The sequence below is a fragment of the Crinia signifera genome, chromosome 19 (genome assembly GCF_055691185.1).
Source record: "Crinia signifera chromosome 19, ASM5569118v1, whole genome shotgun sequence".
Taxonomy (NCBI): domain Eukaryota; kingdom Metazoa; phylum Chordata; class Amphibia; order Anura; family Myobatrachidae; genus Crinia; species Crinia signifera.
Genome location: NC_139226.1, coordinates 48546943 through 48571972, shown reverse-complemented (window position 1 = coordinate 48571972; position 25030 = coordinate 48546943). Strand labels below are relative to the sequence as shown.

At 44.1% G+C, this 25030-nt stretch overlaps 1 protein-coding gene across 1 annotated transcript; it reads right to left on the bottom strand.

The window, feature by feature from the left end:
* Window positions 1-2587: 2587 nt before the first annotated feature.
* On the bottom strand, window positions 2588-25030 carry LOC146042509 (visinin-like). Its single transcript, XM_083162544.1, has 3 exons — window positions 24531-25030; window positions 8334-8445; window positions 2588-6408 (listed from the first exon to the last, which is right to left on the bottom strand). Exons 1-3 carry the CDS (start codon window positions 24909-24911, stop codon window positions 6311-6313), a joined length of 591 nt encoding a protein of 196 aa, XP_083018670.1. The 5' UTR covers window positions 24912-25030; the 3' UTR covers window positions 2588-6310.

The window sequence follows — 25030 nt, the reverse complement described above, 5'->3', positions numbered from 1 at the left end:
TGGGACTCTAGGTTTTTATACTATTGAAGGCTAAGAAATCTATTTCCAGATAATGGTGATATCTGCAGTCAAATAAGCTGCACTTCCACTGGCAAATGACGAATATTAAGCCCACTCCATTATCCAACCCTCCACTGCGTATAAAACACCCCCTACCTCCCTGGAAGTAATTTACAAAGGACCCTTCATTCAGCTCAGTGCCCCCTTCCACACATTAGTGTTCTCCCTCCCACCACCTGTGCAGTAAAGGAGTAATTAGCAGAAGTTACTGCTCCAGGTCCTACATGTTGAATGGAAGATAGAGCACCCCCTGCCACCCGTGGGACATCACAGCTGCTGCTGATAGCACTCCCCACTCCTAGGAGGGGAGAATGGGTAAGGGCCCCAGTGCATTGCTTTGCCCAGGGGCCCACACTGCTGTTAAGACGGCGCTGCCGGTCACCGCTGAGCTGATAATACCACTGGTAATATATTGTGAAATTCTTTGACTCCATAATATTGGGAACTGAGAATTATTGACACCAAAGTACCTGGAGCACACCCCTGTATAAAGGGAGAACTGCACTGCAAACAGAGACCATCACAGTGCCTAAGAAAGGAATCGGAATTCTAATTTGCATGGTTAATGGAGACTCGCATACCATAAAGTGGGACTGGTAACTATGCAGTAACTTTGCCAATTATTGCCTCAATGCATTGTTTATTTTGAAACTAATTTCAGCCAATAAACCATTTGACCCTCATGAATTTCAGATAATTGATAGCATTCATTACATATGTTTTATGCTGTATGTCATGTATTGTCTATAAATTATATGTAATGAAGTGCACTTCGAGAATTATGAATTGTATATATTTTTATTAAAAGAATATTTTTTTATATACTGTTGTAATGACCCTAACTGTGCAGAGTTTGTATATTCTCCCCGTACTTGCGTGGGTTTCCTTTGGGTACTCCGTAGGTTATTTGGCTCCTAACAAAATTAACCCTAGAATGTTTGTGTGCGTGTACGTGTGGTAGGGAATATAGCGTGTAAGCTCCACACAGGGGCAGGGACTGATGTGAGTGTTCTAATAATCTCTGTAAAGCGCTGCGTAATATGTGGGCGGTATATAAGAAACTGTTAATAAATAATTATTGCACTGGGTACAGCTGCGCCTCTTATAGGTTACAATTCAAATTGTTCTCAACCCTGAGTGTTATTAGGAGACAGGACTGAGCTTTTACGCACAAACTCTATAACCTCATAATATGCCTGCCTCTTCTTGCTGGCAGCTGCTCTCTAACCTCTCTGGTCCTGGGTTGATTAAGCACTCAGATCCACACAATAATTCGACCATGAAAACGGTCTACATACCTTAAGTCAACATGGTCAAAAGGTTGAACCATGCAATGGGTCAACATGAAAAAGTCGACATGAGTTTTTCATGTTTTTTTTCTCCAAAGCAGGTGTTTTTTTTACTATCCAAATGGAAAAAGAGGAAGAATATAATAGTGTGCCGAGCATAGCCAAGCACTGTGCCGGAAGCATGGCAAGCAAATAGAGCCATGCTTTACCATAGTTTACCACAGGGCTGGGCAATTGCGGCCCTCCAGATGTTGATGAACTACACATCCCAGCATGCCTTGCATCAGTTTCAGCATGGCCACATAGCAAATCTAATGCAAAGCATCCTGGGATGTGTAGTTCATCAACATCTGGAGGGCCGCAATTGCCCAGCCCTGGTTTACCATATACTTGGACTACGATTGGGCATGGTGAAGTGTGCTGAGCTCTACTGTAGTGAAGCACATGGCCTGAAGCATGTCAACCTTTTCATACATTTCTGTGTAGACCTGTTGCTTGTGTTGACCTTTGAGTTGAGTTGTGAGTGGCTCGTTGATATATCACTAGGCTTAAGGTGGCCATACACTGCTGCGATGTCACGCAGCAGTGTACGGACACCCGATTCCCCGCAAGCCATCCGGGACCTTCCCGGGCACCATCACGGGATTTGTTGGATCGCACGGGGTGGTCACTGGCATCCACCCAGCATTTCATGTGTTAGCCCACAAAAATGGTGGAACCAATGGAAACACTGGGTGGACACCTGCAAAAGCATGACGCGTGCAGATGACGTCACATGACTTCAACACCCGCCCCGAATTCGCACAAGAACGGGCAAGATAAAAGTAAGGAGAAATAATTTGGTGGTGATTAACCAACTCCTCTGTGTGGGGGTCATGCGAGCGGATTTGAAAGCGTACATATCCACTCGCATCACGTCGAAGGAATTCATGCAGCGGAGGGGGTGGGGGCGGTGTGCATTCGGCAAGGCGGAGTTTATACACAGGCCTGAATTACCCTATATATTTTTGTCTGTCTTTGTAGAATGTTTAGCTTAGATCTACATTGGCAAATGCAGACTACTGGATTCAGCACATGCGGAAGAAGGAAGCCTTTAGCCCTACATTGTTTTATTGTTTTATTTGTTTTATGATAATGTTCATTAATAGAAATCTTGCTGAAGACACAATTGAATATGGACATTGACAGTTATCACTTTTAACACTGTAAATACTTAAATATTAAAAAGGTCAACCTAAGAAATGACACTATTATAGAAATGAAGGTAAGTACTACAAAAATCTGAATTCATTTATGATATATTAATTTAAACATAAAACACTCAAAGTAGAAAACACATAAAATAGATAATACATTGGTCTTGTTTCCAACTTTTGTACCAATTATGAAAACTGCATTGTAAAATAGTTTGATCCGAGTATGGGATGGAGCGTGGGATGATTCCAATGGGATAAGAATAAGTATATTGACATTGGAAAGCAATGGCTCAAAAATAAATTATATCCACAAAATATCATATTAACTTTCCACTGCCACCATGATGGGCATCTAATATCTTTTTTAACTTGAAGAACTCTATTGAACTGGAACTTTCCCCTTTAGGAAGCCACAGTCAGAATCACAGAGACATATGGTAGGCCTGAGTGATAAAGGAGGAGGGGCCAAACTGGAAGGCATCTCATGTGTTTTACATCCCACCGATCAGTGGCTTCCCATTCATTTGTATGGGGTGTTTTTGGCAGCTCGGCTCCCGGCTCCTGGCTCCCTCCCCAGCTTTCCACAAACCACTACACCCTCCCCTGGGGAGCTGCCGAGGAAATCAGGTCCGACTTGTGATTCGAAAAAGTTGGCCTAATGCATACCTCCCAACATGACCCATTCCAGGAGGGTCAAGATGTTCTGTTCCTGACTTGCATGCCAGTGGCAGTTGCAGAGTTGCAGGGCTGTAGCACAATCCAATATTTAAATAGGGGAGCTGCACCAATTGACACCCTAAACTCACAGTCAGGGAATCACTGGCAAGTGTGGCTCGCCTATTTGAATTTTGGACAGTGGTGCAGTCCCACCTCTGCAATAGCCACTGGCAAGGAAGTCCAGGAGCAGAGCATTTTGTCCCTCCTGGAATGGGTCATGTTGGGTGGTATGCTAATGTATGGGGGCCTATAGACTATGCTTCCGGGTAGCATTTCTCCTCCTAGTCCATGGCTAGCCTGGGCCCCTTCCAGGCCCCCCAGGAAAGTCTGGGCCTCCCACTCTGCTTTGGGGTTTTATTTGAGTTTATTATGAGTTTTATATGCTGCCTTTATTTTAGCAGCACTGACATAGCGCAGGAAATGACGCCATCTGCAGCTGTATCAGCATGTTGGATAGAGGGGGATCATCACGATTGGTACAGGAAAAATGAGTCATTCTTAACATTAAAAATATCAGAAAATAATTTAGAAATAATTTATGTGACAATTATCAGGTCCTATATCATACAAGTGAAATCAATATTGTATTGTTAAAATAACAACTGATTGCATGGTCTTAAAAATATCCCAAGAAAAAGGGTCAGCATCACCTGGCATGTGGGTCAAACCTGGCATGTGTGTCAAACCTGGCATTTGGAGCAGTTTTAATTGTCATATTTGGAAGATCTACTAGCTGAAGGGGCCCATATATCAGCGGGACAATCCTCTGAGCCGCCAACCAACTGGAAGCCGCAATCTACCGCTTGGATGTGTCATAAATCAGTGAAATAAATCGGGGAAATTAAGCATGTAAAAAAGTCCCGATGCAACCGTCAGGGGATTGGGGTATTACCCCAATACACCATTGCTGTGTGGGTCCCTTAAGACTACTATGTAAATTACAAACTTACATTGAGGCCTTTATATTACATACTGTAATTAGAAGAGCAATTTGTTTATACAGTTATTGATAGAAAATATCAATAATCCTAAACCTACCGGTTTACCTATAAATTCGGTTTTGGTCTATCCAGCTTTCACCAACAGTCAATGTGTTGAGCCCAATGGTAACGCAGTATATCGGTAGGACATAAGACACCCTACACATTGCAGCGCTGCGAGGGATCACAGTTTCAAACTCCATGGCCTTCCCTTAAATGATCCCTGACTGTCAGTCATTTTGTGAATAAATCCTCTCTGCAGGCATTGCAGCACATTCTCAGTCAAGGGTGTCACTAGGGGAGTGCCTGTCACCCCGCTGAGGGGTGACATCAAAATGCCGGCTCCTGGGCAGCAACAGGAGACTGGTGCTGCACTGTAACTTGTGCAGCACCTAGCTCCTGTCACTGTGTTGGAGTGGCAAAACAGGGGTTTCCAGACACAGAGCCACACCCCTCCCACAAAGCCACTCTTCTTATATGCAGCCACACCCCCTTTTAGTGACAGCATGCGCATAGATATTATTAAGCGCTGTAGAACCCTTGTGGCGCCATCTAAATAAACAATAATAATAATAAATGCGTGCGCAGACCACCGCCTGGCTCTCTCAGTGTTTATGAGTGCAGAATATGATCAATGTTGTAAGGCAAATTTGACAAGTAAAACCTACGATACAACTACAAAATTTCAGTGGATATTTAAAAAACCAATTCTGGTATTTGGAGTCTTTCAAAAATTCTTTATTTTGCATTTTTAAACCATATATATATGAAGACAGCTTTGGAATCATTCTGCAATATATGTTGCATAAATGAAGGATATTTAGTACTGATAACAGCAAACGGTTGGTGTATATAACATTGATATGGTCTGAATGTTGACATAGACAGACATTGAGAATGCCAACTTTCAGACCATGTTGACATTCTCGCATCGACATTCTGAATGTTGACATTCAGATTGTGGACTGTTTATACCACCCCCTTCATACCCTATAACTGTAGTCATGCTTACAATGACTTGGTTCATAGGGCCTAATTCATGTTTGTACGCACTTGCCTACACAGCTGTGATTTGTCAATCTGCTGAATTGCTAATTATCGCAACTGAAGCTCCACCCACAGAAGACAAACGCCCACCAGAACCATTGTATACGCAGGCTATATGCAACCACGGATAAAAAAACCGACTGCAGGCTGACTTCCGCAGTAGCAATGCTAGCGCCATTTTTGTTGGCTGAATGCAGATAACCACCATGACACACCTGCCATTTTTTGTTGCCACTCCCTGTTATATCTCCCAAATGGTCCCTTCCTGTCGATCATTCTATAATGAAATCCTTACTGTGTGATGCATTAGAGAGGTAACTTGACATGTGCAGTGCCATCGCGGCACATGTGCGGCCGGCATTGTGTACAAACATGAATTAAGCCCACAGTCATGTCCTAACCAGACCATTTATCCACAGGCTTATCCACTGGCTTTTTAAGAGATTAGGGGGCCGTGTGCTGCCTCATCTGGCCGGGCTTCCCCCTCTCCTGGGAACAGCGCTGTGTAGTAGGGCCTGAGCACTAGAGCACTCATCCCCTACTGCACATGCATGAATCTCCAGGAAAATGGCGCAGCGGCCATTTTTCCGTCAATTTTTGTATCACTGCTGCTGCTGCCGGCAGCAGCAGCACAGCCTTGTGGAGTTTGAGCACTATAGTGCTCAGACTCCACTGTGCATGCATAAATCACAGGAAAAATGGCCGCCGCGCCATTTTTACTACGATTTAAGGTGACACTTATTGTATCCAAGATGATGTCACTATTGTATGATCATTCCCAATTTTGTAGTATACTTAAAATCCAGGAGAGGGAAGCGGTAATGGTGTCTGCTAAACTTATAAAGTTATTCAGGGACTTGTAGACCAACAACTGAATTGAGAAAGACATCTATCCATGTTCTATGTCATATATGTATTGAGCCTTTGTTGTGGCCTGTAAACATAACATGATACCTCACAAACACATATATAAACCACATGCAATCACGTTCGGCATATGTTTATGCCATGTAGTATTCCTTCAGGACTTGCTGGCGACTTTCGGGTCATATTGTATAAGCCGCATGATGTCATCGTTCACCATAACGCCTTGAATGAATTCTCCTTCAGCAATTTTATCTGGATGACAAGCAAAGAAGAAGTGAATGAGACACACGTACGTCAGCGCAGTAGATAAACGGTGATCACAGCACAGCCATTATGGGGGGAATTTACTAAGATGCGAGTTCTATGTCACATGGGATGTTGCAATGGGCAACCAATCAGAATATACTTCTTATTTATTTAGCACCTTCTAGATAATAGATAGCATCTGATTGGTTGCCCATAGCAACATTCTATCTGAAATAGAACTCTGATCTTAGTAAATTTCCCCGTACGTCTCTGTAGGCTGTGCTAATATAGGTAAAAGCCAAAGGAGGCGCCGAGGCAGACGCAGCAACGCATCAACGGCATAAACAATGGTCAGATTACTCAGGATGTCCAATGAATCTATACTGGACACACCTTTTCACTGGAACTCCTCCCCTCGCCTCCCCCAATGCTGTTGTAGTTTTTGGGGTACTGAGCGTGACATTGCATATCCAGGTCTGCACATGCTCAGCGAGGCTCCTGCCCATGCGTGGGAAAATCATTCGATGGCGACTGACCATCCAATAATTTCTCTCCTGTGCGTCCACATGCAAGTAGATGTGTAACTCTACACATCCGCCAGGGTTGCTGACCCTCCGCATTTAGCGGGAGTATCCCGTGTTTTTTTCCTTCCTCCCGGTCTACCGGGAATGTGTGGGATCCTCCCGGTTTTTTAGCCCGCCTGGCAAAAAAAAAAAAGTCACTGCGCTTGAGCGAGTCACGAAGTGCCAGGCAGACGTCGCGGCTGTCCGGCCGGGGATCTGTCAGAAGTGACTACAGCGGCAGCGCAGCAGTGGGCAGCCATGGGAGCAGGAGCAGCAGAGGGAGCGGCAGAAGCAGCAGAAGGCAGATGAGATGGTAAGATAGCCGCTATCTGCTTCATGCTTCCCTCCTGCTTCTCTTCCTCTGCTCCCCACTATTTTTCTTTAATAGGGTTAGTTTAAAAAGTGCTACGGTACTATCTAAAAATGTAATTTCTATAGCTCCGCCCATGGTCACGCCCCATTTGTGTGCCGTAAATGGGGCGGGTCATGGGCAGAGCTATCCAAATTACATTTGAGAGCTCCCGCGCCCCCTAATTAGCTGCCCTCTCCCTGGTTTCCCGCAAAGGGGAGATGAAAAGTCGGCAAGTATGACATCCGCACGCATGGTAGCGTGGGGATTCAGGCAGTGGGGAGGGGGTGCGTGTTCGGCATGGTGGTGTTTACCTGCTTGCTAGGCAGGAAATATACGCAGCCTTGCATGCAGGTCTGAATCAGGCCCATTGTATAGCTCAAAATGCACCTAGCACACGTCTCACTATGGACCAGGTGCACTAAGCTTCAAAAGTGATCAAATGGAGAGTGATAAACAGACAACCAATCAGCTCCTGCCTGACATTTTTCAAACACAGTCTGTGTCATGCATACCTCCCAACTTTTCATGCTAAGAAATAGGGACACTCGCGCGGCGAAGCCGCGCGAGCGTCCGAAAAGGGGGCGTGGCGTATGCAAATGAGGGCGCGGCTTATGCTAATTAGCCGCGACCTCATTTTCATACGAGAATAGACGCTGTGCGCATGCGCACAGCGTCTATTCTACTACATTGGGGGGTCTCCCAACTGCCACCCCCCGCAGCGGGACAATGCCTGCCGCGGGTGGGACGTCGGGACAGGACCCGAAAATCGGGACTGTCCCGACGGAATCGTGACAGTTGGGAGGTATGGTCATGTCAGGTAGGAGCTGATTGGCTGGCTGTTTATCACTCTCTATTTTATTACTTTTGAAGCTTAGTGCATCTGGTCCTGTGTGTGAGCACCATACTTTGATATACTACAATGCATGCTGCAACTTTGTCAAATTTTAAATAAACAAATACTGTAGGTTAATAAATACATCTGAAAACTTGTGCACTCATATTTAAACTTTCATTACCATGGTCTTTCTTTTTAAAGAAAGCCCAAAGCTTGTCTGCTCTTTTCTGTGGTGTATTTTCATCGTCTGGTAGTTTTTTCTGCTCTTCTGCAGGAATCATCTTGAATATCGCCTGCAGATAATGAGAAGTTCATTTGTAATTGTTGAGTGAAACAATTTCAATATGTAATTTCTTTAGAAAAACACCACCAAGAAGGATAAATTATGTATTGTAAGATAAAATAATGCAAAAAATAACAAATAAGGAAAACTGAAAGGATTAGACAATAACTATAAGAAGGTCCTTAAATCATACAACTGTAGGAATATTTATAAGCAGCTGCGTTTTTTTTTAGAATTCATGGATCAGACTCAAAAACAGGGTACCACTTCTGTGGCACATAAGTAGGGTGCAGGACCACCAATTTGAAAGCAACAAAGAGCGTCACAAACTTTACAGCCCACAGCACGGGACGAGAACACAGAATACAAGAACTCACTTGTACCGTATAGAAATGGTGTAATGTTCCTAATTACATGCCCCTGCAGTCTCCAATATGTGGGCAGGACCATTAGAACCTGAAAGTGAGGATTTCCGAAAACATCTACAACATCAGAATGGGGTATGGCAAACATAGTCTATCACAACACTGCAAGGAGACACACCTACAGAATACCGCCATACAACAGGTGTCTCAGAACTGGCGGGGAATACAGAAAGAGAACTGAAAATGGATTTACACCATGAAGACCATGACACTTAAAGGTCCCAATATAGATTTCAATATCGTCTCATCTATGTAATCAAGATATAGAACATATATAGAATATTCATCACAATAACCATTCTATTCATGTACATTAGAATACCCTCGGGGTCATTCTGGTTCACTCGCAAAGGCAAATTCCTTCTCAAATGGACAAAACCATGTGCACTGTAGGTGGGGCAGATGTTACTTGTGCAGAGAGAATTAGATTTGGGTGGGGTTTTACTTCAAAGTGATATCTGTATTGCAGTGAAAAAATAAAGAAGTCAGTATTTACCCTGCACAGAAACAAAATAACTCACCCAAATCTAAATCTCTCTGCACGTGTTACATTTGCTCCCCCTGCAGTGCACATGGTTTTGTCCATTTGAGAAGGAATTTGCCTTTCGGAAGTGAACCAGAATAACCCCTTCAGTCCCAGCCAATCAATATTTTAAATTAGAGTGTGGTAAAACATGGGAATTCAGTCCTGAATTACAGTCAATCCAGCGAAGTTGATCATGTTGGAAATGATGTGTGTGCAGGAGTTGATAACGCATAGTCATACAGGCATACACTACTGGATGACACAAACTATTTACAGCCCAGTTACTTAAGGGTAGATTTATTAAGCTCGGTGAAGTGATAAACTGTCTGGTTTTTATCACTGGCCAATCAGCTCTTACCTGTCATTTTTCAATCCAAGCCTGTAGCTTTACAGGTAGGAGCTGATTGGTCGGTGATAAAAACCAGACAGTTTATCACTTCTACGAGCTTAATAAATCTACCCCTCAATCAGAACTGTTTCTCTACTGATAGATGGCAGGTACAGCCGTACTCACTGTTCCATGCATGCTGGTGATGGAGCAGAGTGGGGTTTCATACAGCGCACCAGCCAGTGGGTGTACGCTACACACAGGTAGGGCTGCAGGGATGCCGGGACCACTTTATAGCAGGTATTAACTAGGTCTCTCATAGTAGCTAAGCAGGAAAAGTCTGTCTCCAACAATTCACTCTACGCAGTGAAGAAAAAGATGGCATTTGTACATACTCAGTAGATTTCTCTGTGGCCATCTTGGTATAAGGCATGAAGCCTGCCTGAAGGACAGGAAGACTGGAGCCTGTGCAGTAACACACCTCCTTCAACAGATCATACTGGATAAATATTATTACATAACTTAACATTATAAACAGAGATTAAAAATACCTTGTAGAAAGTCTGTCTCGGCTTAAAAAAGAGTGCTGTCTTTTGTTGGTCATAGTAAAGAAGATATAGGTAATGTGACCCAGAACCGGGCTAAAGATATAAATAAGCATCCAGGTTATCGAAATCTCTTTCTTTCTGAAATGATCTATTTTTATTGATTTTCTATGTCACAGAAAGTGGACAGGTTAATAGTGAAGACAGTGATGTCAGAGCACGCATGAGCAGCAGAAACATGACAGCGATGACAGGGCACACACATGAGCAGGATACACATAAAAGTGATGTCAGAGCATGCAGGAGTCTCATGGCAGTGATGACAGTGCATGCATGAGCAGTAGACATATGATAGTGATGTCAGAGCACAGATGAGCAGGATACACATGACAGTGATGTCAGAGCACACATAAGCAGAAGTCACATGACAGTGATGTCAGAGCACACATGAGCAGAAGTCACATGACAGAGATGTCAGAGCACACATGAGCAGAAGTCACATGACAGTGATGTCAGAGCACACATGAGCAGGAGACATATGTTAGGGATGTCAGAGCAAACAAGAACAGGAGATACATGGCAGTGATGTCAGAGCACACATGAGCAGGAGACACATGGTAGTGATGTCAGAGCACACATGAGCAGGAGACACATGACAGTGATGTCAGAGCACACATGAGCAGGAGACACATGGTAGTGATGTCAGAGCACACATGAGCAGGAGACACATGGCAGTGATGTCAGAGCACACATGAGCAGAAGTCACATGACAGTGATGTCAGAGCACACATGAGCAGGAGACACATGGTAGTGATGTCAGAGCACACATGAGCAGGAGACACATGACAGTGATGTCAGAGCACACATGAGCAGGAGACACATGGTAGTGATGTCAGAGCACACATGAGCAGGAGACACATGACAGTGATGTCAGAGCACACATGAGCAGGAGACATATGTTGGGGATGTCAGAGCAAACAAGAACAGGAGATACATGGCAGTGATGTCAGAGCACACATGAGCAGGAGACACATGGCAGTGATGTCAGAGCACACATGAGAAGGAGACACATGGTAGTGATGTCAGAGCACACATGAGCAGGAGACACATGGCAGTGATGTCAGAGCACACATGAGCAGGAGACACATGGTAGTGATGTCAGAGCACACATGAGCAGGAGACACATGGCAGTGATGTCAGAGCACACATGAGCAGGAGACACATGGCAGTGATGTCAGAGCACACATGAGCAGGAGACACATGGTAGTGATGTCAGAGCACACATGAGCAGGAGACACATGGCAGTGATGTAAGAGCACACATGAGCAGGAGACATATGATAGTGATGTCAGATCACAGCAGGAGATATATGACAGTGATGTCAGAACACACATGAGCAGGTGACATATGGCAGTGATGTCAGAGCACGCATGAGCGGTACACACATCACAGTGAAGCCAGAGCACACATGAGCAGGTGATGTATGGCAGTGATGTCAGAGCACACATGTGCAGGAGACACATGGCAGTGGTGATGTCAGAGCACACATGAGCAGGTGACATATGACATTGATGTCAGCTCACATATGAGCAGGAGACACGTGGCAGTAATGTCAAAGCATGCATGATCAGTACACATATCACAGTGAATCCAGAGCACACATGAGCAGGAGTCATATGACAGTGATGTCAGAGCACACATGAGCAGGTGACATATGGTAGTGATGTCAGAGCACACATGAGCAGGAGACACATGGCAGTGACGTCAGAGCATGCTTGAGCAGGAGACACATCACAGTGAAGCCAGAGCACATATGAGCAGGAGTCACATGACAGTGATGTCAGAGCACACATGAGCAGGTGACATTTGGCAGTGATGTCAGAGCACAGCAGGAGATATCTGATAGTGATGTCCGAGCACACATGAGCAGGAGACACATGGCAGTGATGTCAGAGCACACATGAGCAGGAAACACATGGCAGTGATGTTAGAGCACACATGACCCATATGCTGATGTCATAAATGGACCCCAAAGTGATGTACTGTAAAAATAAAACACTTAGGCAAGTTTTCAATGCCGGGTGCGAGCGGTGACATCAAGCAGGGCTGCCATTGCAGGTGGGGCTCACAGTATTCAACTGACTCTCCTCATACGCCGATTGCTGAAGCAGTGAAACCCGCTGTGAAATGCAGCTGATTCGCTGCATTAGCCGTGGGTTTCGCTGTTAGGGGGAATCCTCGCCGTCCCGTGACAGCGAGGACTCCCCCGGAACGTTGAATAGGGCGATGGGCCGGCGAGGGGGTTAAACAGAGAGGATCGCGGCGACCCACATTGAACACGGCCCTTAGTTGATACACTGTACATATACAGTATATACCACTTTAAAATCAAATAAATTCAGTGCATGTGCACGATGAGCTTGGTCATTGTATAACAGTATAGAGTTACTGGCCTTTAGTACTGAACACCAGTATTCCGTTACCTATCTCATGAGATTAGAAAAATCATATTATTTTATACAATTACAAAAAGTATAGGCTTATTAAATGGCCTCCATACAGGTAACTATCAATGTCATCATTTGAATTTCATAGGTTTCCTTATTCCCCACCTGGACAGTATGTTCCTGCTTGGATTAGCGACATCTGCTAGTTAGAATTTCAATGTTCTCTACTAGTGTAACACACAGAGCATATGACCTTATTCTCAGGATGCACCCATTGTGGTCCGCTAAAAACCTTTCTCACACCCTCCGGCACTGCAATATACAGTGGCAGGTATTCAATGCTGTGGGCGAGCGGCGACAGCTAGCAGGGCTTCCTGCTCGCTGTTACCACACACCCTGTCAGTATTCAACGCACCCCCCCCCCCCCCCCTCATACTCAAATTTTCCCTCGCTCCATTTTTTGAGTGAGGGGGAATTGGCATATGCGGCTGCAGAAGCAGCGAGACTCGCGGCTAAATACAGCGAGTTTTCTGCATTAGCCGTAGTTCTCGCTGTTTGGGGGAATTCTCGCCGTCCTGTGACAGCGAGGATTTCCCCAGAACGTTGAATAGGGTGAGCGGCCGGCGCGGGGGTTAAACAACGAGGATCGCTGGTTTTCTGCAATCCTCACTGTTTAACCCCCTCGCCGGCCGCATTGAATACCTGCCAGTATGTAAAGTGCTTGGTCCATTTCCTGATCGGCCCTCACGCTGGAGGGTGCTGCTGTTTGTTAGTTTGGAGTCTGTATCAGCATTATAGTGCTCTAAGTTCCCTGCATGCAATATTTCAGTCATGTCAAAACTAGTGCTGTAAAGTAACCTGTGCATCACAAGTCTCACCAGTTTGTAATGAGCAGTGGCACAGCATTATATATTTATTCCCCAGTACAATAAACCCTTATATACACTGTTATGTTGTTTCAGACGTTGCCTAAAAACCCACCTATTTGTTGTACACTATAGGACCTCTGCCCCCCCACCCCCCCTCAAATCTTGCCCATGCTCAAACTACTTTCTCTACCTTTATACTGTAAGCCCTCACAAGCAGGGCCCTCCTTCCTCTTATTACATCCCTTCCCACTATGTTCCCATCTAGACATACACACAGACATGATTATGACTACTCATGTGAATATTAGGGGTGAGTCAATTTTACTTTTATTTACTGGGATCTCAAAATGGGATGTCATTGGCTATCCAAAACATGTGACAGCTGATAGCCAATCAGAAAAATCCAAAATTGCGATAATTTGGCAAATAAAATCTGAGTAACACCGAACCTGCTCATTCCTATTGAATATGTATATGTTTGCTAATCCACAGATTTTTTGTTTTTACATGGTACTTTAATTTGTATATTGCTCTGTACAGGGCTTTGTGCGTACTTACCAAGAGAAGGAGCCTGTAGGAGAGCCGCTGCTGGACACCTCAGGGGCAGCGGTCAGCAGGAAGGGGTGGGGCTAAATTGAGGCAATTTGTATCTTTTAGCCCATCCTCTAAATACATCTAGGAAGCAAGCAGGATGCAGGAGACCCGCCTACTATTCTAGGGGTGGATGGGGACTACCTGTGTCCCACAATTTCTGGGAGAGTAGACAAGTGTGGCTTTGTGGCACCCTATAAATAATAATAAAATACATACAGAGAATTTAATCAGCTGTTTTAAATATAACGCATCATAATTGCAGTGGTCTGAAAATCATACCACCAGGATAGCTTTAGGCTACTTTCACCATATCTTAGGGGTTGGGATGTATTATGGATTGCATATTCCATGCAATACATCCTGCCCATTATTGCTTGCATACTGATGTTTATTAAGGCTGTATTCATGAGAATTAATGCAAGGGACAACTTTTCCAAAATGACCCAGGAAAAATGTGCGGCCATCAGACAGTGAATGTACAAGGGGCGTGATTTGGGTTGGTTTGCAAAAGCAAACTCCTTCTTTAATGTACAAAATCATGTGCACTGCAGGTGGGTCAGATGTAAGGTGCAGAGAGAGTTACATTTGGGTGAGTTATTTTGTTCCTGTGCAGAGTAAATACTGGCTGATATTTTTTTACACTGCACTTTAGATTTCAATTTGAACACACCCAACCCAAATGTAACTCTCTCTGCACATGTTACATCTGCCCCACCTGCAGTGCACACGGTTTTGTCCATTAAAGATCAAGTTTGCTTTTGCAAACCAACCTGAACGAGGCCCAAGTTGTGTGGGAATGGAGAGGGATCCTTCAAGAAGTCTGAAGTCTTTTATGGGAACTCCATTCCTACAATTCTATTCTATAAGAACTGCAGTGCTGGTGGTTCGCTGCAGAGATCTCTGATATCCACTGTTGTCTACTGTCTGTAATGCATAGGGATAGTGGCTGATTGATAGTGGAGCAAACCATATTAGTGCAGGGTAAATACTGGCTAATTTTGCATGTAGCTCATACATTTAGTTTTACACTTGTCATTTGTGTGAACAGCCACCCACCCAAATATAACTCTCTCTGCACATGTTACATCTGCCCCACCTGCAGTGCACATGGGTTAGCCCAGTTCCTTGCCTTTTTGCTTTACTTACAAGCATGAATCAGTCCCATAATCATACTTGCCGACAATTCATGTCTCCTTTCAGGGAGAAGCCTGGAGAGGAGGCTTTCAGTTGCACTCATGGGGGCGGGGACAGAGCATCACCAAGCCCTGCCCCCTATGCAGGAAATACCACAAATCGCAGTTGTACTTAAGGGGATGGGGCAAAAATGACGTAATTTGCATCATTTTAGCCCCACCCCCTCCGTGTAAACACCCTCGAATGCCTGTATTTGAATGGCAAAGCAAAAACATGTGGGGTATAATGTGGGAAATCCTGGGAAATGCTGGAGGCTTACCCACCCTTCCAGAGGGCCGGGAGGAGTCATACATACATACAGTGGCATAACTATAGAGGGTGCAGGGGATGCAGCTGCTATGGGGCCCGGTCGTTTGGGGGGCCCCAAGGCAATCCCCCTGCACCTTCTAAAATAAGATTGATTTTCTTCTTTTTATAACTGGGGTCCCGACAGTTTGGGTCCCGGCAGGGACCGAGTCGTGCCGTTACCCGGAGAGAGGCAGAAGGAGGAAAGCGGCCCAGGGTGCAGTCCCAGCAGTTATCCGACGAAAGGAAGGAGGGAGGTGGCTGATGTGGGTTGTTTGCGCAGGCAGTGCTTATCATCAGAGGCGTAGCGAGCCTGGAGCCGGCGGAGCACACGCTCCGGGCGCAGGAAGCTAGCCTGGCACCGGAGCTGTGCCGGCACCGCAAGCTCACTCGCCCGCCTCCGGCGTTGCCCTGCCCGCTCCCCCGCGAGAGACGTGCTGCTGCGGCTATGTAAAATTCACAACACATCTCCCGCACGCTGGACCGCTAGCCAATGGGCGCTTGCGGTCCAGAAGCCAATCAACTGGTGGCTTCTGGACCGTGAGCGCCTATTGGCTAGCGGTCCAGCGGGAGATATGAATTTTACATAGCAGCACTGCAGTTTCTCCCGGACACAGCGGGGAGCGGGGAGCCAGGAGGATGGGAGGGGAGGGGAGGGGTGGACGCGATGCAGCGCAGCACAGCACAGCAGGGGGAGGGGCGAGGTAAGGTGCACCCTCCCACCCTGCTGCATCCACCCTGCATCACCCGCGCACCCACCCACCCTGCTGCACAAACCCACCCACCCTGCTGCAACCACCCACCCAGCTGCACAAACCCACCCTGCTGCACAAACCCACCCACCCTGCTGCAAGCAGCCACCCACCCACCCTGCTGCACAAACCCAACCACCCACCCACCCACCCTGCTGCACAAACCCAAATGCTGCACAAACCCACCCACCCACCCTGCTGCACAAACCCACCCACCCTGCTGCAACCACCCACCCACCCAGCTGCACAACCCCACTCTGCTGCACAAACTCACCCACCCTGCTGCAAGCAGCCACCCACCCTGCTGCACAAACCCACCCACCCTGCTGCACCCACCCACCAACCGTCCCACCCTGCTGCACCCACCCACCCTGCGGCACCAACCCACCAACCCGCCCACCCTGCTGCACCCACCCACCCTGCTGCACTAACCCACCCACCCTGCTGCAAGCACACACCCACCCACCCTGCTGCACCCACCAACCATCCCACCCTGCTGCACCCACTCACCCTGCGGCACCAACCCATCCTCCCACCCTGCTGCACCCATCCTCCCACCTTGCTGCACAGCGGCCGGGAGCGGGCCGCTGCACAGTTCTGCACCCCTGGGCAACGAGCAAATTCAGTCCCCCTTGGCATCGAGCATGAAGCCCCTTGAAGCCCCTTGGGCATTGAAGAGTGTTATATAGTATGTCATGGGCATTGCGGAGTGTTATATAGTATGTCATGGGCATTGCAGAGTGTTATATAGTATGTCATGGGCATTGCGGAGTGTAATATAGTATGTCATGGGCATTGCGGAGTGTTATATAGTATCTCATGGGCATTGCGGAGTGTTATCTAGTATGTCATGGGCATTGCGGTGTGTTATATAGTATGTCATGGGCATTGCGGAGTGTTATATAGTATGTCATGGGCATTGTGGTGTGTTATATAGTATGTCATGGGCATTGCGGAGTGTTATATAGTATGTCATGGGCATTGCAGAGTGTTATATAGTTTGTCATGGGCATCAGGTGTGGGCTTATGTGTAATTGGAATTACAAAGTTCACTAAAATGTGCAATGGGCATTACGGTGTGTGGTATAATGTTGGTCCGTGCCAACTTTTCACTGCGCAGGAGCCTCACCTATGACATATTGGGGGGGAGGGCGCGAAACATGCCCTTGCTCCGGGCGCCGTGGCACCTAACTACACCACTGCTTATCATCTCTATTTTATGCTGCTGCTGCATACTGGCAGTGGCTGCCTCTCTAGCGGAGCAGCAGCGGCAGCATTGTACCGGACTCCTCCTCCCCAGGTGCCTCATGAATGCTCCTCCTCCAGCTGGTGATCGGGAACCGCGGCTGGAGGAGGAGAAGTCACCGGCTCCTATGATCGTATCTGACTCAGCCTGCGCCAGCCTGGACTGCTAGCAACAAATGTAAATTACGATAAATGTAATTCGATTAATAATCATTTAATATGCATAGGGGGAAGGTGGAGGGAGGTGTTGTTTGCATTTGGCATAACGTGTATATTGTAAAAGGGGTCAAAGCGCGGGGGGGGCATCTATGTCCTTCTCTCTGTCTTTGCCCCTCCCCGTATGTCCATCTTTGCCCCTCCCATCTATGCCCTTCCCTTCTGTCTATCTATGCCCCCATTGCATCCCTCCGTCTGTCCATATAAACCCACTCCATTCATCTATGCCCTTGCCTGTCCATCCATCTATCTATGCTCCTACTGTCAATTTGTGCCCCTCGCATCTGTCCATCTATATGCCTCCTATGTATGCCCACTACCTTCTGTCTGTCTATGTTCCCCCCCCCCATTCTTTTGTCTGTTGGTCTATGCCCCATCCTGCCCTCCTGATCGTCCGTCCGTGCATCAATGCCTCCACCCCCGTCCTGTGCTGTTATCAAGTAGTGTCTTTCCTGCTCGCTCCTCCCTACCTACCTCTCTAACTGGCTCCTCTCTTTCTCTTCCCGACACCCTCTTTCTTTCTCACTCTCTTCTCTCTCCTGTCCATAAAGGGCATTGTAGTGACAAAAGATGGGAGGGGGGCCCTTTCAAGATGTTGCTATGGGGCCATCGAGTTCTAGTTACGCCTCTGCATACATACCAACATTCTGGCTGCCCCCCAGGGTCTGGGATGGAGCAGACAGGTTGGCACAGCAGGTGGCGTGACACATCATGGGAGGGCATGGCGGGTCAACGTGATGCTGAACAGGTACACATTACACAATGTTAAGATTACCAGCATTGTAAAGCAAGGGGCCACAATGACACGATTCAGTGTGAATCATGTGATGCCTCGTCCTTTCAGGGAAGGATGGGGGGGGGGGGGGTGATGGCAGGTGCAGGGGATTGCGAGAGACTCCTGACATTTGCAAGAGAGTAGGCAAAACCTATCTGTCATACTGAATAATACATTAGACTCCTTACCCACTGGCATTAAAATCATATTTCTACAAGTGTGTTTTATTGCTGATAAATAGGATGTAGGTGGGGCTAGGATCTGTCTGCTCTGTATTCAGTTGTGTTCCCTGCAGTGTTCTCCTTTCACTCTTAACAGCAAGAACAAATGTTGCATACTACTGTATGTTAAATACCAGCATGGTCACACAGCAAGTGATGTGTGATGTTAAAGCTCCAGTTTAGAAGAATAAGTCGAGGTTTGAATGACATTGATAAATATATACACAATTATATAATCAACTAAAGATAATTTATGTTTTCATACTGTATGAAATATTTACTTTCGGAACCAAAAAACAAACCAGCCAAATTTTTTTTTTTTGGCTCACTTTACAACGTTTGTGCCTGTGATCAGATTATGGTGGGTTATCGCAAACACTTGCCTGTGAAAGACTATGTTTAAGGAAATAGTCTACTGGCATTCAAATGATTTCACATGTACAGGAAGAGGTCTACTTCCTACATACAATCGCCTATTCATATCAATATACGCATTAGGAGTGTCTGGAACTTAAAGTTAATGCCTTAGAAAGGATTCAGGAAGGGTCCAGATCTGGACCCTAATTGTTAAGTATTTTTTTTAAATTATTTATGAGGTTAGTAGTTTAGAGCACAAATAGAAAAGAGATCATATTTAGACGAAATAGAATAATTCTATTCATAAATTACTGGAATTTGTGTTATTTTAATTGCAGATATATACCGATGGGATCTTCAACAGGTTAATGCATAAAATAACAGACCAATGTTAAATGGAAAAATATTAAGTAGAATAGGTAGCGCTCAAGATCAAAAGTATAAATTTACATTTATTAAATCAAACATAAATAATGAAACACATAATGGGGGTTATTCTGATTCACTCGGAAAGGCACAACCGCTCTCTAATGGACAAAACCATATGCACTGCAGGTGGGGCTGGTGTAACACGTGCAGAGAGAGTTAGATTTGGGGGGGGGGGGGGGTGTACTTCAAACTGATATCTATATTGCAGTGTAAAAATAAAGCAGCCAGTATTTACCCTGCACAGAAAGAATAAAACACCCAAATGTAACTCTCTCTGTACATGTTACATCAGCCCCACCTGCACATGGTTTTGTCCATTAGAGAGTGATTGTGCCTTGCTGAGTGAATCAGAATAACCCCCATAGTGTGGACAATAATGAAATAATAAATTACTATACGAAAATAAAAAATTAAAAATTAAAAACCACAATCTAGTCAGTATTTAACTCTGGTATGTAGTATGTAGTATTGTAGTATGTAGTATTGTAGTATGTAGCATGTAGTATTGTAGTATGTATTAAATGAAAAAACTATGTAAAAAAATTGCTCTTTATGACTAATTTTTGGCAGAGGCTATTTGCTATTCAATTAGGCATCAATGTATCAAATCAAGAGTATGTCTATTTTTTTTGAAAGATTTAGTAAAATACATATTTGATATTATGTAATAAGTGCCTTACATTTTGTCCCTATAGAAGGCTTGTCCTTTTTGATTTCCTTATACCATCCTATATACCTTCCTGTATAAAAGGGATTTTAAACATCTTACTCTACCTATGTAAGGCAAAAATATACATTTCAAATTCATACATGATTCATGAGTCATATATAATATTAACACTTTACTTTTTTTACTAAACATATGTTAGAGGCAGGTGTATTAAGACTTGAGAGTGATAAAATAGAGAAAGAGAGAGATAAAGTACCAACCAATCAGCTCCTGACATTTGTCATACCCAGCCTGTAACATGGTAGTTAGGAAGTGGTTATCTGGTGCCTCTCTCCAAGGCTAGGTACATCTGCCCCATAATTTGAACACTTTAACTTTCAGGAAAGAATGTATGCTGCAATAAGAAAATCAATATATGTTCATCTGTGTCTCTCTCCAACCTGTTCTTGCAGTCAATAGTACCCATCAATTTATAAAAAATAAAATAAAATAAAAAATTTGTTTGTCATTTAAGTAAATATTAAGCAATGCTGAAAAAACTCCCAAATACAAATATACTGCCTATGAAAAAAGCCTTAAATGTGAATATTCATTCACAAAATCTACTTCGAAATGCTATGTCGGCACAAAATGACATTCATTGTGCCCATACACAAAGCAGTAGTATCTTAAGATCCAGGCAAATATCACATATACTTATGTCCTTCTTGGGCTCATATTTGTACCACTTAATTTATGTACAACAAGTGCATTCTGTAAAGCATCAATAAAAAAATCAATTTACTGTAACTCTCTACTGCATTTTACCTATCAATGAATTGCTCATTCTACCCTCTCTATCCTATGTAGTGCCCTGTTTGGGTTTGTCTCATGGGTACATTTCATGGACAGGATGAATAACATGTGGAACTACTATATTCACGCAGCAAGTATCCCATTAACATGTTTCGTTTACCCATGTATGCCTTATTTCCATGTTTTGTTTATCTCATGCATTGTGCCCTACATAGTGTGCCCAATATAGTCGCCGTGTCTGGTACTCTCTTGTATGGGATGAACAAGGCATGGCTCAGATGACCTATTTGCGATGATCTTTTGTAGTGCAACTAAAATGGCTGTCTGACCTGGATCCTTTGTAGATAGGTTGAATAAACATGGAAGTTATACCCAAAATGGCTGTCTCACCCAAAAATAAATTTCTGAAAAGTGGCCGGTAAGGATGGCCATCAGTGGATTACCCTTTGTTGGTCATCCTTGATGGTACCATTGATGAGTAATGTTGATAGTGTTAAACCATCAGCAAGGAAACCATTGATGGTTTCACCCACTGATGGTCATCCCTGCTTTACAATTCAGTAGGCTGGGGGCAAATGAGAGGCCAGAGACGGGGCTTCATGGGAGTGTCAGAGGGAAGAGCTAAGCTCTGTGTCATGGCACTTTGAAACAAAATTACATAATTATTGCATGTGCATCATCAATGGTGGGAAACCATCTGGTTCCCTCCTATCGATGGAAAAAGTATTCAACATTGGACATAGACCATCAATGATTTTGAATCATTGATGGTTGATGGCCATCTCTAGTGCCTGAAGCATTCTATATGCCACAGTGATAAAAAAACAAAACAATAAGAATCTAAAGAGCAATTTGTGTTGGCCAATCTGCAAGGTTCTCTAATGTATCCCACAATGCAGTATTCTGTCAATGATGCTGAACATATAGGAGGCATAATTGCCTGGGCTTTTATGCATTCCTGTTATTAAAGGCTTATTATGGTGTTATCTCTAGCTCTATTGATCCAGATAAAGGTAACAAATATCAATGAGCAGTTTCCATCACTTTCTTACAGTAGGAAAATTCTAGGAAAATATTGCAGAATTCCTGAAATTAATTAGCTCAATCAGGTTACCCACTATCTATACAAACGGTTAATTGCAATAACAGCATCCAATAAATTTGGAATCCAGTTAACCAATTACCACATTCCTCGGCTGAGATTTTTTGTGGTCGAACTAAAGCCCCATTCACACTAGACTAGGGGCACGTCGATATATTTAACTATATTGGTGATGCCGCTATTTAAATTATATTGAGTGTACAATGCCTTGTACACACTAGACAACCCGCTCCACGGCAGATGTCTTAAACAATATTGGCCGTGGGTGGATGAATTAAGTGTACACACTCAATCAGTCATGTCAACAGGATCTATTGAACATGTGGGTTGCTGGCTATATAGCCAAAATCGATTTGCATGTTCTGTAGACGGGGAGAGGGGGGACTGTTAACTATGTGCATCATTACTGATATTGAGGGTACACACAAGACTTTTTTTAAACGTCTAGTGCAGTGGTTTTCAACCACTGCGCCGTGGCACACTAGTGTGCCTTGAGCTGTTCTCAAGTGTGCCCCCAGATCTAGAGATGCCCAAACCAGTTTACAGCCACCACCAGTTCAACTGTTATTTACTGGTCTCTTCTTTTCATGTAAATGGCCAATGTATTTTATTTTTGTTACCTGCGGGGACCAGTGTGATTGTTTTTTATATATGGGGGCCAATAGTTTTTTTTTTTTCTGTGGTGGCCAACGTGTTTTGTCCTTTGGGGATTTCATGGTGTGACTTGGCAATTTAAAAATCTTATTTAGTGTTCCGCAAGGTAAAAAGGTTGAAAATCACTGGTCTAGTGTGTATTGGGCTTAATCTTAAACTGGCTCTACACTAGGCAACTTCTCCGAGCAGAGGTCGCCCGTGATCCACCCTTGGAATCTCCTGGTTGAAATGTCCTTTTGCATATGATATATCCCATGTGATAACAGCCAAGCCTACCTGGCTTGGCATATGCTACAATAGATTTCTTCTGCTGGTGGTATGACTCGCAGGCTCTAATGTGATGTGGACTGCGCATCACATTGAACTGCTGTAAAATACATGCAATTTGGATGCTTTTTATGCAATTTATTGCTTCAATCGCATAAAAAGTGATCTAATCACATGTATATCGCCCTAGTGTATGGTCACTGTTACAGTGAAGAGACCCTGACTACAGTACGTTGACTTTTTTCTATTTATCTTCCCTTGCACATACTGTACCTTCGTATAACAGTCATAAGAAACTAGTCTTTTTGTTTTGGGATTTCTGACCAAATTGAACCAAGTTGAACTTCTTTTTGCATCATATACAACTGTTCGTGCTTTGTCCCTCCCAGGATTCTAGTAGCTTTTGCAACAGCTGCTGTGAGCGTCACTACCCAGCTTACTGTCTGCTAGAATTTGTAAATCCTGTTCTAGCACAGATTTATCCAATTACTGTATTTTCTATTGGGTGCATAAGTAGCATTTATGGGGCCATGCCTTATATAACCTTACATCTGTTACATTGCATTTAGCATTTCCACAATTAACTTTTTGAATTTGAAATCCTTTTTTTGTGAGTTAATATAATTTTTTGTGTTACAACTTCTACACAGATCAGTGTCATTTACAAACTTGGACACCTTATCTCTAAGGCCAGCTACAAAGTCATACTACTAAGAAGGAGAGGGCCCATTATATTCATTAATATGTTTACAAAACATAACACAAGCATCCACTGAGCTACAGCACCAAGATCCAGTTGACCACATTCCTATGAAAACAGGTGTCAGGGCTCAAGGTGCCGGTAATTATCTAAAGTTACAAGATCATGCAAAGAGTTATGAATCCCACAGTCTGGACAAGTCATTAGATGCTTATTGTATGCATTTATGAAATATTTTAACAGGTTTTTCTTTACTAAGTATTAAAAATGTTACAACAAAGCAGCAGAACTGTGTAAAATTGTGAACAATCACAAAAAAAAAAATCACTGCCCATTTGTAACAATTATAGTATTACATGACTAACACGTATTGTAAGACAATAATGGTATCCATTTTTCCGGTTTCATTATATTTTTGAATAGCACATAAAATAGCATTTTAATTTAATTATTCCATAAAATGTTTTACTGTAGTTATGTTAATGTTTCTATTGAAATAATTATGTTTAAAAAGTTGCTGGAATGACCTTGACCATTTACACCCCATTGCCTTCTGGGATATATTTAATATTTGAATTTGAAATAAAATGTATTAAACTGAATAAGTAAACACTGAACTGGAGTATGTATGTTGGTATGTTCTAACAGATATATCATATATAGTCCTGTCTAGACAATGATTGACCAGATTGTACTTACTGTGATTATTTCAAGCACCTCAACCTTGCTGACTTCACCGTTTCGGTCCACATCAAATAAGGAAAATGCCCATTCTAGTTTCAGATTGGTTTTCCCAGAAGAGGTCAGGTGAAGTGCAATAATGTATTCCCGGAAGTCCAATGTTCCATCATCGTTTGTATCAAAGCTACGGAAAACATGTCTTGCGTAGGTCTTGGGGTCTGAGTTAGGAAAAAAGTTGGCGTAGATCTTTTCAAAGTCTGTGCGGCTGATCTTGCCATCTGGGCATTGCTTCTTAAAACCCTCGTACCACTTGAACAGCTCATCCTCTGAATACTTGGTGTTTAACTTTAAATCATCAAGGATCTCTTTGGACAAAGCTCCGCTTTTAGAGTTCCCCATGCTATTTGTTCTCTCACTCCCTTCCTACTCTATTTCCCACCTGCCACCAAGAAGAACTGTATTCGGCAAATGTTGGATTCAAACTCAAGATGAGCTAAAATGCAGTGGAGATGTCGAGG

What these genes read in the sequence shown, in the direction of transcription:
- LOC146042509 (XM_083162544.1), bottom strand. Translation starts at nt 24,911, where the DNA reads ATGGGGAACTCTAAAAGCGGAGCTTTGTCCAAAGAGATCCTTGATGAT. An exon ending in AGGTGCTTGAAATAATCACA is followed by an intron (nt 8,446 to 24,530) that starts GTAAGTACAATC and finishes CATTATCTGCAG; the next exon opens with GCGATATTCAAGATGATTCC. An exon ending in CTTTAAAAAGAAAGACCATG is followed by an intron (nt 6,409 to 8,333) that starts GTAATGAAAGTT and finishes CTTGTCATCCAG; the next exon opens with ATAAAATTGCTGAAGGAGAA.